This window comes from Tachyglossus aculeatus, chromosome X1 (assembly GCF_015852505.1).
Source record: "Tachyglossus aculeatus isolate mTacAcu1 chromosome X1, mTacAcu1.pri, whole genome shotgun sequence".
In the NCBI taxonomy this organism is placed as follows: Eukaryota; Metazoa; Chordata; class Mammalia; order Monotremata; family Tachyglossidae; genus Tachyglossus; species Tachyglossus aculeatus.
In genome coordinates, this window is record NC_052101.1 from 96572688 (window position 1) to 96586054 (window position 13367).

Sequence of the window (13367 nt, forward strand, 5' to 3'; positions counted from 1 at the left end):
TCTCACGAGCATTCGAGTGCTCAGCGGCGCACTTCCGGTCTCGTCCTTCTCCGGGAGGACCGACTCTATGGTCGTAGTCCCTCGCCTCTTTCGCGGGGGAAGGGGAGGTTCTTCTTGCCCTGTGGCTCTGTCTCACGAGCATTCGAGTGCTCAGCGGCGCACTTCCGGTCTCGTCCTTCTCCGGGAGGACCGACTCTATGGTCGTAGCCTCTCGCTCCCTCCCCTCGCCTGTTGCCCTGTGGCTCGCCCAGGAGGCTACCGGGCCTCGACGTAATGCGAAGGGAAGGTTCCGGAGTTCATTTCAGTCGGTGATATTTATTGAGTGCTTACCGTAATAATAAGGGTGGCATTTGTTAAGCGCTTGCTAGGTGCGAAGCACTGTTCTAAGCGCTGGGGTAGGCCTGCAAGCTAATCGGGTTGCCCCACGTGGGGCTCACAGTCTTAATTCCCATCTTACAGACGGGGCAACTGAGGCACAGAAAAGTTAAGTGACTTCATAATAATGATGATACTTGGTAAGTGCTTACCATGTGCCAAGCACTGTTCTAAGCGCTGGGGTAGGCCTACAAGCTAATCGGGTTGCCCCACGTGGGGCTCACAGTCTTAATTCCCATCTTACAGATGGGGCAACTGAGGTACAGAGAAGTTAAGTGACTTAATAAGGATACTTGTTAAATGCTTACTATGTGCTAAGCGCTGGGGTAGATACAAGCTAATCGGATTGCCCCACGTGGGGCTCACAGTCTTAATTCCCATCTTACAGATGGGGCAACTAAGGCACAGAGAAGTTAAGTGACTTAATAATAATAATGATATTTGTTAAGTGCTTACTATGTGCCAAGCACTGTTCTAAGCGCTGGGGTAGATACAAGCTAATTGGGTTGCCCCACGTGGGGCTCACAGTCTTAATTCCCATCTTACAGATGGGGCAACTAAAGGCACAGAGAAGTTAAGTGACTTAATAATAATAATGATATTTGTTAAGTGCTTACTATGTGCCAAGCACTGTTCTAAGCGCTGGGGTAGATACAAGCTAATCGGGTTGCCCCACGTGGGGCTCACAGTCCTAATTCCCATCTTACAGATGGGGCAACTGAGGCACAGAGAAGTTAAGTGACTTCATAATAATGATGATACTTGTTAAGTGCTTACTATGTGCCAAGCACTGTTTTAAGCGCTGGGGTAAATACAAGCTAATTGGGTTGCCCCACGTGGGGCTCACAGTCTTAATTCCCATCTTACAGATGGGGCAACTGAGGCACAGAGAAGTTAAGTGACTTCATAATAATAGTGATACTTGTTAAGTGCTTACTAAGAGAAGCAGCCGTGGCTCAGTGGAAAGGGACCGGGCTTTGGAGTCAGAGTTCATGGGTTCAAATCCCGGCTCCGCCAGTTGTCAGCTGTGTGACTTTGGGCAAGTCACTTCACTTCTCTGGGCCTCAGTTACCTCAACTGTAAAATGGGGATTAAGACTGTGAGCCCCCTGTGGGACAACCTGATCACCTTGTAACCTCCCCAGAGCTTAGAACAGTGCTTGGCACATAGTAAGCGCTTAATAAATGCCATTATTATTATTATTATTACTATGTGCTAAGCACTGTTCTAAGCGCTGGGGTAGATACAAGCTAATCAGGTTGCCCCACGTGGGGCTCACAGTCTTAATTCCCATTTTACAGGTGGGGCAACTGAGGCACAGAGAAGTTGTGACTTCATAATAATAATGATGATACTTGTTAAGTGCTTACTATGTGCCAACCACTGTTCTAAGCACTGGGGTAGATACGAGCTAATCGGATTGCCCCACGTGGGGCTCACAGTCTTAATTCCCATCTTACAGATGGGGCAACTGAGGCACAGAGAAGTTAAGTGACTTCATAATAATGATGATACTTGTTAAGTGCTTACTATGTGCCAAGCACTGTTCTAGGCACTAGGGTAGATACAAGCTAATCAGGTTGCCCCACATGGGGCTCACAGTCTTAATTCCCATCTTACAGATGGGGCAACTGAGGCACAGAGAAGTTAAGTGACTTCATAATAATGATACTTAAGTGCTTACTATGTGCCAGGCACTGTTCTAAGCACTGGGGTAGATACAAGCTAATCAGGTTGTCCCACGTGGGGCTCACCGTCTTAATTCCCATTTTACAGATGAGGCAACTGAGGCACAGAGAAGTGACTTTCCCAAGGTCACGCAGCAGACAGGTGGCAGAATGGGGATTAGAACCCACGACCTCTGGCTCCCAAGCCCAGGCTCTTTCCACTAAGCCACGCTGCTTCTCTCTCTGGAATATAATACTCCAGCACTTAGAACAGTGCTTGGCACATGGTAAGCACCTAACAAATACCTTAATTATTAACAGAATCAGGGGACACATTCCACACCCATGACGAGAGTACAATCTAGTGGCAGGGGCGGAGGGGGGAGGCAGACATTACTATAAATAACTTACAGATATATACGTAAGTGCTGTGGAGCTGAGGGAGGGGTGACTTAAAGGCTGAAATCCAAGTACAAGGGTGACGCGGAAGGGCGTAGGAATAGCGGAAATGAGGGCCTAGTCTGGGAAAGCCTCTTGGAGGAGATGTAATCTTAGTAAGGCTTTGAAGGGGGGGAAAGTGATCATCTATCGGCTTTTCTGAAGAGGGAGGGGGTTCCAGGCCAGAGGAAGGATGTAGGCAAGGGTTCGGTGGTGAGATAGACGATATCGGAGGTACAGTGAGTACCTCTAATGCTCCTCTAATGCAAAGTGTGAGGGCTGGGTTGTAGTAAGAAATTAGAGCGGTAAAGTGGGGGGATAGGGCAAGGTGATTGAGCGCTTTAAAGTCAATGGTAAGGAGTTTGTGTTTGATGCAGAGGTGGATGGGCAACCACTGGAGTTTCTTGAGGAGTGGAGATACAGGGACTGAACATTTTTGTAGAAAAATGAACCAGGCAGCAGAATGAAGTATCTCTCTGTCATTCAACCCACATATTCAATCTGTCACTAAATTTTGTTGGTTCAACCTTTACAACATTGCTAGAATTTACCCTTTCTTCTCCATCCAAGCTGTTACCACATTAATCCAAGCACTTATCCTATCCCACCTTGATTACTCCATCAGCCTCCTTGCTGACCTCCCTGCCTCCTGTTTCTCCCCACTCCAGCCCATACTTCACTCTGCTGCCCAAGTCATTTTTCTACAAAACTGTTCAGTCCATGTTTCCCCACTCCTCAAGAATCTCCAGTAGTTGCCCTTCCATCTCTGCATCAACTAGAAGCTCCTTAAACAACTAAATCAACTTACTCCCTCCTTCCTTACCTCGCTGACTTCCTAGTACAGTCCAACCCGCACACTTCACTCCTCTAACACCAACTTACTGTACCTCGATCTCATCTATCTTGCCACCGAACCCTTGCCCGTGTTCTCCCTCTGACCTGGAATTCCCTCCCATTTCATATATGATAGGCCACCACTCTCCCCCCAGTCAAAGTATATCTCCTCCAAAGATAAACTTTAAACAATAAAGATAGACTTTATTGAAAGTATATCTCCTCCAAGAGGCCTTCTGTGACTAAACCCTCTATTTCCCTACTTCCTCTTCCTTCTAAGTCACCTATGCTCTTGGATCTATATCGTTCAAGCACTTGATATACACCCCACCCTCAGTACTTATGTACATATCTGTAATTCTTTTGTTTATATTAAGGTCTGTTTTCCCCTCTAGATTGGAAGCTCCCTAAGGGCAGAGAATGTACCTACCAATTCTGTTGTATTGCAGTCTTCCAAATGCTTAGTACTGTGTTCTGCATGCAGTAAGTGCTCAATAAATGGCATTGATTGAATTAATAAAAAGAAATAAACCAAGTTCCCTCCGACTGTTCATTTATCCAGACCTTCCCTGGGCAAGGCAAGGGAACGAAAAACAATTCCTTATTTCACGCCAGATATGGGTCATCTGGTCACTCTCCCTTCTGAGCATTCCGGGCCAGGAAGTTGGGAGATGGAGTTACAACTTTGGGCCCGGTCTTGACATTTTCTTTCCTCACTTGGCAGCAAGTCTACTGGGCTCAGCTGGGAGCTGAGTCTGAGAGTCAAACTCTGTGGTCAATGAAGCCCAGCTGGACACCCCCTACCCCGCCTCCTGTCCTTCACCTTTCCTCCAGCTACCAGGCTTAGGGTGGGATGATAACCTAGAGTGATGAATGAGGGAGGGAAGGAGGGGCTATGGAAATGCAGGAAATGCAAGCACATTGCTGGAGGAAATTGTGTGGAAGTTGTGTTGTGGTGGAGGTAAGTGAGTTCTGGGAAGTGGCTGGCTGCTGAAGGGCAGCTCTGGCTTTTGGGAGCTCTGGATGACTGATATGAGGGAGACTCAGGAGAGGGCTGGATGACTGTGAGAGGTGGGCTCTAGGCAGCAAGCCTGTGATGGTGGGGGGGTTTCTTTGGGAACTAGATGGGGTTTGAGAGCAGTTAAGAGGGTTTAGGTAAAGACCGTAAGGTGTAAGGAGGCTCTGGGTAGTTTAGGTTTGAGAGAAAAAGAGAGAGAGTGAGAGAGTGTGTGTGTGTGTGTGTGTGTGTGTGTGTGTGTGTGTGTGTGTGTTGAAGGGGGGTTTCTGGGCAGCTGCTAGAGCAGAGTGACTTAAGAATGGGGTTCCACTAGATTGGAAGTTCCCTGAGGGACTGTCTACTAACTCTTGTATTCGCGCTTAGCAAATACCATCATTATTATTATACGTGCCCAAGCACAGGGTATGCACTTAACAAATACCATTCATTGATATTCATTTGTTGATTGGAGGGTGGGAGTTCTCTGGACTTGCAGAAAAATGCAACTTTCTGGATCATGCCAGAAAGCTGGCTGAGCCTCTAAAGATCCTCAGTTCTTCCGTCGCTGTAGATATTCTCTTCTCTAAACTGGGGTGGGGAAGAAGAAGGCAATTTCTTGAGTTGCAGTGAAGGGATTCCAGGTTGGAGTGAGTGTGGGGCGAATTTTAAATAATAATAATGATGGCATTTATTAAGCGCGAACCGGCTGGTGGCTTAGGCTTCTGTAGAACTCACTGAAGAGTTAAATAGGGGAAAGGGGAATTGACTCGTTGACTGGCCTCTGCCCTGGGTGGTGGTGCAAGGATTTCCTAAGCTTAGAACCTTGCTTCATTGTCCAGTTGGCAGGAGACTCTGCTCAAGGGACAAAGTCCAGCCTCCTGGAGCCTTTTCAACCCCAGTCCCTGGGCTCCCAGGCAGTCTGCTGGAAGCCGTGCTTAGGAAATATGGCGTGAGTGCTTCAAGGGGCTTGGGGTGGGGGTGAGGGAAGAGGGACCCTACTTTTGTAGGGCTTGGGACAATGGAATAAGCGCCAAGGGTGTGAGAGGGCTTGGAGTGGCCACCGCTGCTGGCAGGGGGAAAACAGGAGTATCTTCCTATAAAGATGGGGCGGATTGGGACACGGGCCGCTCCTACCTACTGCAGAGACGAAGTGGACTTGCTTTGTGATCAGCCTGTCAGGCAGGTGGCTGATGGTTGGTGAGTTGGTAAGTGGTCTCTGTTTCATCGTAGGGTGGAGTTTGTGCGGTTCACCAAGATGGAGTATGCCATGAAGTCTTTGAGCCTACTCTCTCCCAAGTCTCTCTCAAGGTGAGGATGGCCACCCCCAGGGGAAAGGCTGGGTGTAAGGAAGAGGAGGAAAGTTGGGGGGTGTGGGTCAGGTGGCCTTCTTAACCACCGTCTTGGTTGTCTCTAGGTGCGTGGCAGTTAGCACCTCAGTAGTGACCCAGCAGTTGCTGCACAGCCCCGTGTCAAAATCTCGGCCCTTCCGGGTCAGCAATGCTGACCGCAGCATTCGGAAAGGCATCATGGCAGACAGCCTGTTGGGCCTCATTGACAAGGTGAGGGAGTGCGGAATCTGTTAGGGTTCTTTTTTTTTTTAATGGTATTTAAGCGCTTACTACGTGCCAGGCACTGTACTAGGTGCTGGAGTAGACACAAGGTTGGACACAGTCCATGCCCCAAGTAGGGCTCCAAGTCTTAATCCCCATTTTACAGATGAGGTAACCGAGGCACAGAGAAGTGACGAGACTGGCCCGAGGTCACACAGCAGACGAGTGGCAGAGCCGGAGTTAAAACCCAGGTCCTTCTGACTGCCGGGCTCATGGTCTATCCACCAGGACACGCTGCTTCTCAGCATTGGTTCTCTCTAGCTCATCCCTCGCCTGCCCTGTGCTGACTTCCTGGGCCCAGCCCAAGGTACAAAGGGAGTGTGTAATCCCCTCCTTGGCTTCCCAGGCTACTCTGGAATCAAGGCAATGGGAGCAGAGTGGTTTCTTTGACATTGCTCAAAGGTCGATAAAGGGAGCCATCTGTTTTGCTCCTGAGCTCACTTCCTGGACCAGCTCCCGGTGACTAAGGTGTTTGGGGTTGATTGTTTATGCTTGCTGCTATTTCTTGGTGTCTGGATGGGAGGAGGCAGTAGCAACGTTTTTCTTTTTGTGTCACCCTTATTCCACGCTGCTGGACCTCAGATTGGAGATGTGGGTTGTTTTAGGAGAAACTGACCCTGTGGTCTTCTGTGTGCCTGGCTGTGGGCCTAAGGGGTTTTTAGCTTAATGTTCCCCCCACTAAGCAACTAGGGCAGCCTTCTAGGAAGATGAGGACTGTGATCAATGCCTCCTGTGGCAAGTGCAGGTGTTCATTCATTCATTCAATCGTATTTATTGAGCGTTTACTGTGTGCAGAGCACTGTACTAAACGCTTGGGAAGTACAATGAATGTATGAAATTCCTGCCCTGTCTGAGGTGTGACGTGCATGTGTGTGTGTGTCTGGGAAGAAGCAGTTCCATGCCCAGGCGTAACTAAAATGATGTGTCTAGGTTCGGGAGAGCCTGCAGCTGACAGATGCCTTCTCCTTGGTACTGGAAGAGGATGGCACAAGTGTGGAGACAGAGGAGTATTTCCAGGCCCTGGCTGAGGATACTGTGCTCATGGTGCTGCAGAAAGGGCAGAAGTGGCAACCAGCGCCCGAGCAGGTGAGGACTCTTGGCGCTGGCTTTGAAGGGAGACATTCCCAAGCATCTAGAACAGCGATCTCGACAGCCCCTTAAGAACCAGAGACCCTGTCTAACCTTCACCTGTGGTATTTTTTTCCCCTCTTCCTCCCTCCAAGCTCAGCATACTATTATTAATCATATTGTTAATTAATAGTGCACCCCAAAAAGTAAACACATAATAAACACCATTACTCATAAATTGAAGCCTCATGGCAGAATGGAACAGGGTGGGGCCTTGCTTGCTCCTAGCTTCCTTGACTTTTTTTTTCTGTGCCTCTTGCAGGGAGCCAGGAACCAACTCACTCTCTCCCACAAACCTCCCAGGAGGATTGATGTGGCTTGTGTGACTTTTGACCTGTACAAAATGAGGCCCCAGGACTTCATTGGCTGCCTGAATGTGAAGGCCACACTCTATGGCACATACACCATGTCCTATGACCTGCGCTGCTACGGGGCCAAACGCATCATGAAGTGAGTAAGGGAAGAAATAGGACTCAAGTCCAGCCTGGCTTCTCACTTGGGCTTCGACCCATAACCCGCCTTCACCTCTCTGCTTCCATCCCCAGGGCTGGGCTGATATCTTGTTTGTTTGTTTATTTTTTTATCAAGCTAAAGGTTCTGGTCTGACTGTAGTCTCAGATTTGAGGTGGGGGCGGTGATGGAACAAGGAGAAAGACTGGCTTGGCAACAGGAGCTGGGGGTCATTGGAAAAGAGGGTGTCTAGGGATAGGGCAAGACTGGGAAGCAAAAAACTTGGGATCTGGCCCCAGTTCTGCCTCTAGGCAAGTCACCTAGCTTTTCTATCTCAGTCCCAGCGGGTCACTTCCCCAGTCTATATTAAAGAGTATCTGCCGCTCCCTATTTCTCACGAGGATGTTTTCACTCAATCATATTTGAGTGCTTACTGTGTGCAGAGCACTGGACTAAGTGCTTGGGAGACTACAATACCAAAGAGTTGGTGGACACATTCCCTGCCCATTTTGAGGACCAGCAAGAAGCAGCATGGCCTAGCGGATGGAGTCAGAAGGACCCGGGTTCTAATACCGGCTCTGCCACTTGTCTGCTTTGTGACCTAGGGCAAGTCACTTCACTTCTCTGGGCCTCAGTTCCCTCATCTGGAAAATGGGGATTAAGACTGTGAGCCCCATGTGGGACAGGGATGAGCTTGTTTCTACCCCAGTGCTTAATACGGTGTCTGGCACATAGAAAACACTTAACAAATACTATATTTTTTAAAAAACAAAACACTGAAGTGAGTGCTCTTGAAAAAAGACATCCTAAGGCTGTAAAAGTATTGTAATAATGGCATTTGTTAAGCGCTTACTATGTGCAGAGCACTGTTCTAAGTGCTGGGGGGGGATACAAGGTGATCAAGTTGTCCCACGTGGAGCTCACAGTCTTAATCCCCATTTTACAGATGAGGTAACTGAGGCTCTAAGTGACTTGCCCAAGGTCACACAGCAGACATGTGGCAGAGTTGGGATTCAAACCCATGACCTCTGACTCCAGAGCCCATGCTCTTTCCACTGAGCCACACCGCTTCTCTACAAATGTAAGGTCATGCAGTTCACTTGTTTTGGGGCCTGAGTGCCCCCCACTTCCAACTGAGCTCCTAGCCACAGCATAAAATCTGAGGTGACCTGGGTTCCACTTCTGACAATGGAGGGGGGTGGGCTGGAGGATGTGCCCCATCCCTGTGAGGCTTAATCCGTCTTCCCCCTTACACAGGGAAGCTTTGCGCTGGACCCTCTTCAGCATGGAAGCCACAGGCCACGTGCTCCTCGGCACCTCCTGCTACATCCAGCATGTCCTGGATGCCACAGAGAAGCAGCATTCCTTGGCTAGGAAGACCGTGGCTTCACAGATTCATGCCCTGGCTCCGTCCTACCTGAAGATGCTGCAGTGAGGATTCAAGTGGCTCGGGCCAAAAACTGGACTTGAGTCTGAAACTGCCTCGATGGCTTGTGTGCTGTTACGGGTCCTTCCTCCCTCTCCCGGCTCCTTCCCTGCAGCTCTGAGGCTGTGAGCAAAGCGGGCACAGTGAAGAGGAGGGGCTGACAGAAGAGGAGTTGCCTTCCTCTATCCACAACTCTGATAGGGCAGCCATGTTTCTACACACACACACTGCACTCTCTGTCTCTCTCCCCCTACCCCCCCCCCCCCCCCCCCCCCCCCCCCCCCCCCCCCCCCCCCCCCCCCCCCCCCCGCTCCATGTACCGCTGAGGGAGGCTCCTGGTAGTCTGGCTGATCTCTTAATTGCCGGCTACTTCTGCCCAAGCTAGCAGGGAAACACACACTAATCAATGCTAACACCACTGCACTTTTTTTTTTACTTCCATATCCTTTGTTCTGTACCTCCATTTTGATACATCACCCTTTCCTCCCCTCTTTCTTCCCCCTCCCCCCCCCTTCCCTCCTCCAACACACACATATGCACCAAAACCCCCATAAACCCTGGTGACAGGTCTGGGCTAAGTGCCTTGGCTCTAAATGGTATTTGACATTTCTAATGCATAATTAAGCTACTGTTTCCTGTCTGTTTTGGAAGTGGTTGTTTTTTTCATTCTACCAAGAGGACAGAGGGAGTGAAGAGCTCTAAATTCAGAGGATTCATCAATCCAAGACACAGAAGTGTTTGGGGCAACTCTTGGCTAGGGAAAGGTGGTGCTATTAGGTCTTAAGCCCCTCAAGTAAACCAATGTATTCTCTATGGGAGGTGGGGGGGTAATCTGTTTGCTTTTAGATAATGGCCCTGGGTTGGGTCTTGCTTAGGGTCAGTGTGATCTCAAAGGGCCCCAGGGGCCAAAACGGGGGACCTGGGTTCCAGGGTCAGCTTGTAACTTTACTTCTCTGTCTCACCAGCATTCAGTGCCATACTTCTCCTCTGCCAGGTCACCCTATATTATCTATCCATCAGCAGTAGCGTTTATTGAGCACCTGCTATGGACAGGAGCACTGAATGAAGCCGTTGCGATAGCCCAAGAAGCAGACACAATCCTTTTTTAAAAAAATATTTGTTAAGCACTTTTGAGGGGCCAGACACTGTACTTAAGTGCTGGGGTAGACACAAGCCAATTCAATCGTATTTATTGAGCATTTACTGTGTGCAGAGCACTGTACTAAATGCTTGGGAAAGTACAATACAGCAATAAACAGACACATTCCCAGCTCACAATGAGCTTACAGTCTAGAGAGGGGAGACAGACATCAATACAAATAAATAGATTACAGATATGTGTATAAGTGCTGTGGGGCTGGGAGTGGGGAGGAACCAAGGGAGCAAGTCAGGGTGAGGCAGAAGGGAATGGGAGACGAGGAAATGGGGGGGACCTAGTCAGGGAAGGCCGCTTGGCAGGGATGTGCCTTCAACAAGGCTTTGAAGTGGGGGAAGGTAATTATCTGTCGGATTTGAGGAGGGAGGGCGGTCCAGGCCAGGGGCAGGTTGGCCCTGGGGTTGGTGGTGAGACAGGTGAGACCGAGGCACAGTGAGAAGGTTAGCACTTGAGAAGGTTAGCATTAGAAGAGCGAAGTGTGCAGGCGGGGTTGTACAAGGAGGGTAGTGAGGTGAGGTAGGAGGGGGCAAGATGGTGGAGTGCTTCAAAGCCAACAGCGAGGAGTTTTTGTTTGATGCGGAGGTGGATGGGCAACCACTGGCGTTTTTCGAGGGGCTAATCAGGTTGGACACGGTCCATGTCCCACATGGGGCTCGCAGTCTTAATCCCCATTCTACAGATGAGGTAACTGGAGCACAGAGAAGTGAAGTGACTTGCCCAAGGTCACTCAGCAGACAAGTGGTGGAGTCAGGATTAGAACCAGGCTCTTCTGACTCCCAGACAAGTGCTCTATCCACAAGGACATGGTGCTCTCATGGGTCTAAAGTCCAGTAATAGTATTCAGTGATTACTGTGTGTTGAGCACTGTACTAAGCCTTGGGAAAATGCTTAGGGAGCATTAGTCCCGGGCCCTTCAGGGGCTTGCAATCGAAAAAATAAGACAGGGAAGGGGTCGACACAGTAGGAAAGATGAAATAAATACAAGTACGGGGTCCAATAAGTCCCAAGGTAAGGGTATGTATAGGGGCCTTCTAAAAGCTGGAGAGGCTGCATATTGTAATTGTTTAAATTTCATTTGACAGGCTCATGGAAAGTGGTTGAGGAACATGCTGCATAGCAGGTGAATGCAGGGCAGGGCGGATGTGCTGGAGCCATGGAGGCTGCAATGGGCAGTCTGCTGGGGGAGAGGGGAGGCACACCTAGAGAAGCAGCATGGCCTACTGGAAGGACCACAGGCCTGGGGGCGGTCAGAGGACCTGGGTTCCAATCCCCGCTCCGCTACTTGTCGGTTGTGTGACCTTAGGCAAGTCACTTCATTTCTCTGTGCCTCAGCTCCCTTATCTGCAAAATGAGGATGCAATATCTGTTCTCTCCCCTACTTAGACCATGAGCCCCATGTTGTACTTCCCAAGCATTTGGTACAGTGCTCTGCATGCAGTAAGCGCTCAATAAATACGATTGAATGAATGAATGTGGGACCTGATTATCTTGGATCTATCCTAGCGTTTAGTACAGTGCTTGGCACATAGTAAGGGCTTAACAAATACCTCTATCATCATCATCATTACTCAAGCTAAATGTAACTTCCCACTCTGGTCAACTTGCTGGAAGTAGGCACTCTGCACCTGAAGAGTAGTCCTGTTCCTATGCCACTGTGAGCCCGCTGTTGGGTAGGGACCATCTCTATATGTTGCCAGCTTGTACTTCCCAAGGGCTTAGTACAGTGCTCTGCACACAGTAAGCGCTCAATAAATACGATTGAATTGAATTGCCTTCTCCTGCTTTGTTAGTGCCATGCTGACCTTTCGAGGCTGAGGGAATGGGGAAGGCAACCTTCAGCCAGGATGGGGAGAGTACATCCTCTTTATAGAAGCAGCGTGGCTCAGTGGAAAGAGCCTGGGCTTAGGAGTCAGAGGTCATGGGTTCTAATCCTGGCTCCGCCACGTGTCTGCTGTGTGACCTTGGGCAAATCACTTAACTTCTCTGAGCCTGTTACCTCATCTGTAAAATGAGGATTGACTGTGAGCCCCACATGGAACAACCTGATCACCTTGTATCCCCCCAGTGCTTAGAACAGTGCTTCACACATAGTAAGCACTTAACAGATGCCATCATTATTATTATTATAGCTTTCTTGACAGGCTGCCCCACAAACTCTCTCTCTCTCTCTCTCTCCCTCTCCCCTCCATCCCCCTTCACGCCAACACCTTCAGTATGGTCCTGAATGGGGGTGCAATGCTGAATTTCCTCTCCCTTTTCTTCTCACAGCGCTTCACATGGTCCACTATGTGACCTTAGGCAAGTCACTTCACTTCTCTGTGCCTCCGTTACCTCATTTTTGCAGACTATGAACCCCATGTGGGACTCCCAATCTTAATCCCCATTTTACAGCAGGAGGGGACTGAGCCACAGAGAAGCGAAGTGACTCACCCAAGGTCACACAGCAGACAAGAGGCAGAGTTGGGATGAGAACCCGAGCCCTCTGCCTCGTGCTTCAAACAATCAGTCATTCAATTCAACCGTATTTACTGGGCACTTACTGGGCGGCCGAGCACCATACTAAGCGCTTCCCCGCCTCTTGCTTTCGTCTTGACTCCGGACGCGGATCGGTTGAGGAATAGGGGGAGGAGACCTCCCGCAGGTAAAGTGTTTTGAAAGCAAGACACTGGAAAGCAGCGTGGCTCAGTGGAATGAGCCCGGGCTTTAGAGTCAGAGGTCATGGGTTCAAATCTTGGCTCTGCCAATTGTCAGCTGTGTGACTTTGGGCAAGTCACTTCACTTCTCTGGGCCTCAGTTCCCTCATCTGTAAAATGGGGATTAAGACTGTGAGCCCTCTGTGGGACAACCTGATCACCTTGTAACCTCCCCAGCGCTTAGAACAGTGCTTTACACATAGTAAGTGCTTAGAGAAGCAGCGTGGCTCAGTGGAAAGAGCCCGGGTTTTGGAGTCAAAGTTCAGGGGTTCAAATCCCAGCTCTGCCAATTGTCAGCTGTGTGACTTTAGGCAAGTCACTTCACTTCTCTGGGCCTCAGTTCCCTCATCTGTAAAATGGGGATGAAGATTGTGAGCCCCCCCCCCCCACCGTGGGACAACCTGATCCCCTTGTAACCTCCCCTCCCCTCCCCATTTGAACCTCCCTCATGGGTTCAAATCCCACTCCGCCAATTGTCAGCTGTGTGATGATGATGATGATGGCATTTGTTAAGCGCTTACTATGTGCAAAGCACTGTTCTAAACGCTGGGGGAGGTTACAAGGTGATCAAGTTGTCCCACAGGGGGCTCACA

The 13367-nt window shown here is 49.6% G+C and overlaps 1 protein-coding gene across 2 annotated transcripts; it reads left to right on the forward strand.

The window, feature by feature from the left end:
• Positions 1 to 4258: 4258 nt before the first annotated feature.
• CIDEC (cell death inducing DFFA like effector c) lies at positions 4259 to 9181 on the forward strand. Of its 2 annotated transcripts, none has more exons than XM_038740042.1 (6): positions 4259 to 4275; positions 5542 to 5619; positions 5726 to 5870; positions 6852 to 7007; positions 7312 to 7499; positions 8757 to 9181. In XM_038740042.1, the coding sequence occupies exons 2-6, from the start codon at positions 5567 to 5569 to the stop codon at positions 8932 to 8934; spliced, it is 720 nt and encodes a 239-aa protein (XP_038595970.1). In that variant the 5' UTR covers positions 4259 to 4275; positions 5542 to 5566; the 3' UTR covers positions 8935 to 9181. The 2 variants fall into 2 exon arrangements, with proteins under 2 accessions (XP_038595970.1, XP_038595969.1); XM_038740041.1 differs by lacking the exon at positions 4259 to 4275 and adding an exon at positions 5189 to 5260.
• Positions 9182 to 13367: the final 4186 nt, after the last annotated feature.

Bases quoted from the DNA above. Each gene is read 5' to 3' on its own strand.
- CIDEC (XM_038740041.1), top strand. The intron at 5,871-6,851 runs GTGAGGGAGTGC...TGATGTGTCTAG, and splicing joins TGTTGGGCCTCATTGACAAG to GTTCGGGAGAGCCTGCAGCT. The intron at 7,500-8,756 runs GTGAGTAAGGGA...CCCCTTACACAG, and splicing joins GGGGCCAAACGCATCATGAA to GGAAGCTTTGCGCTGGACCC.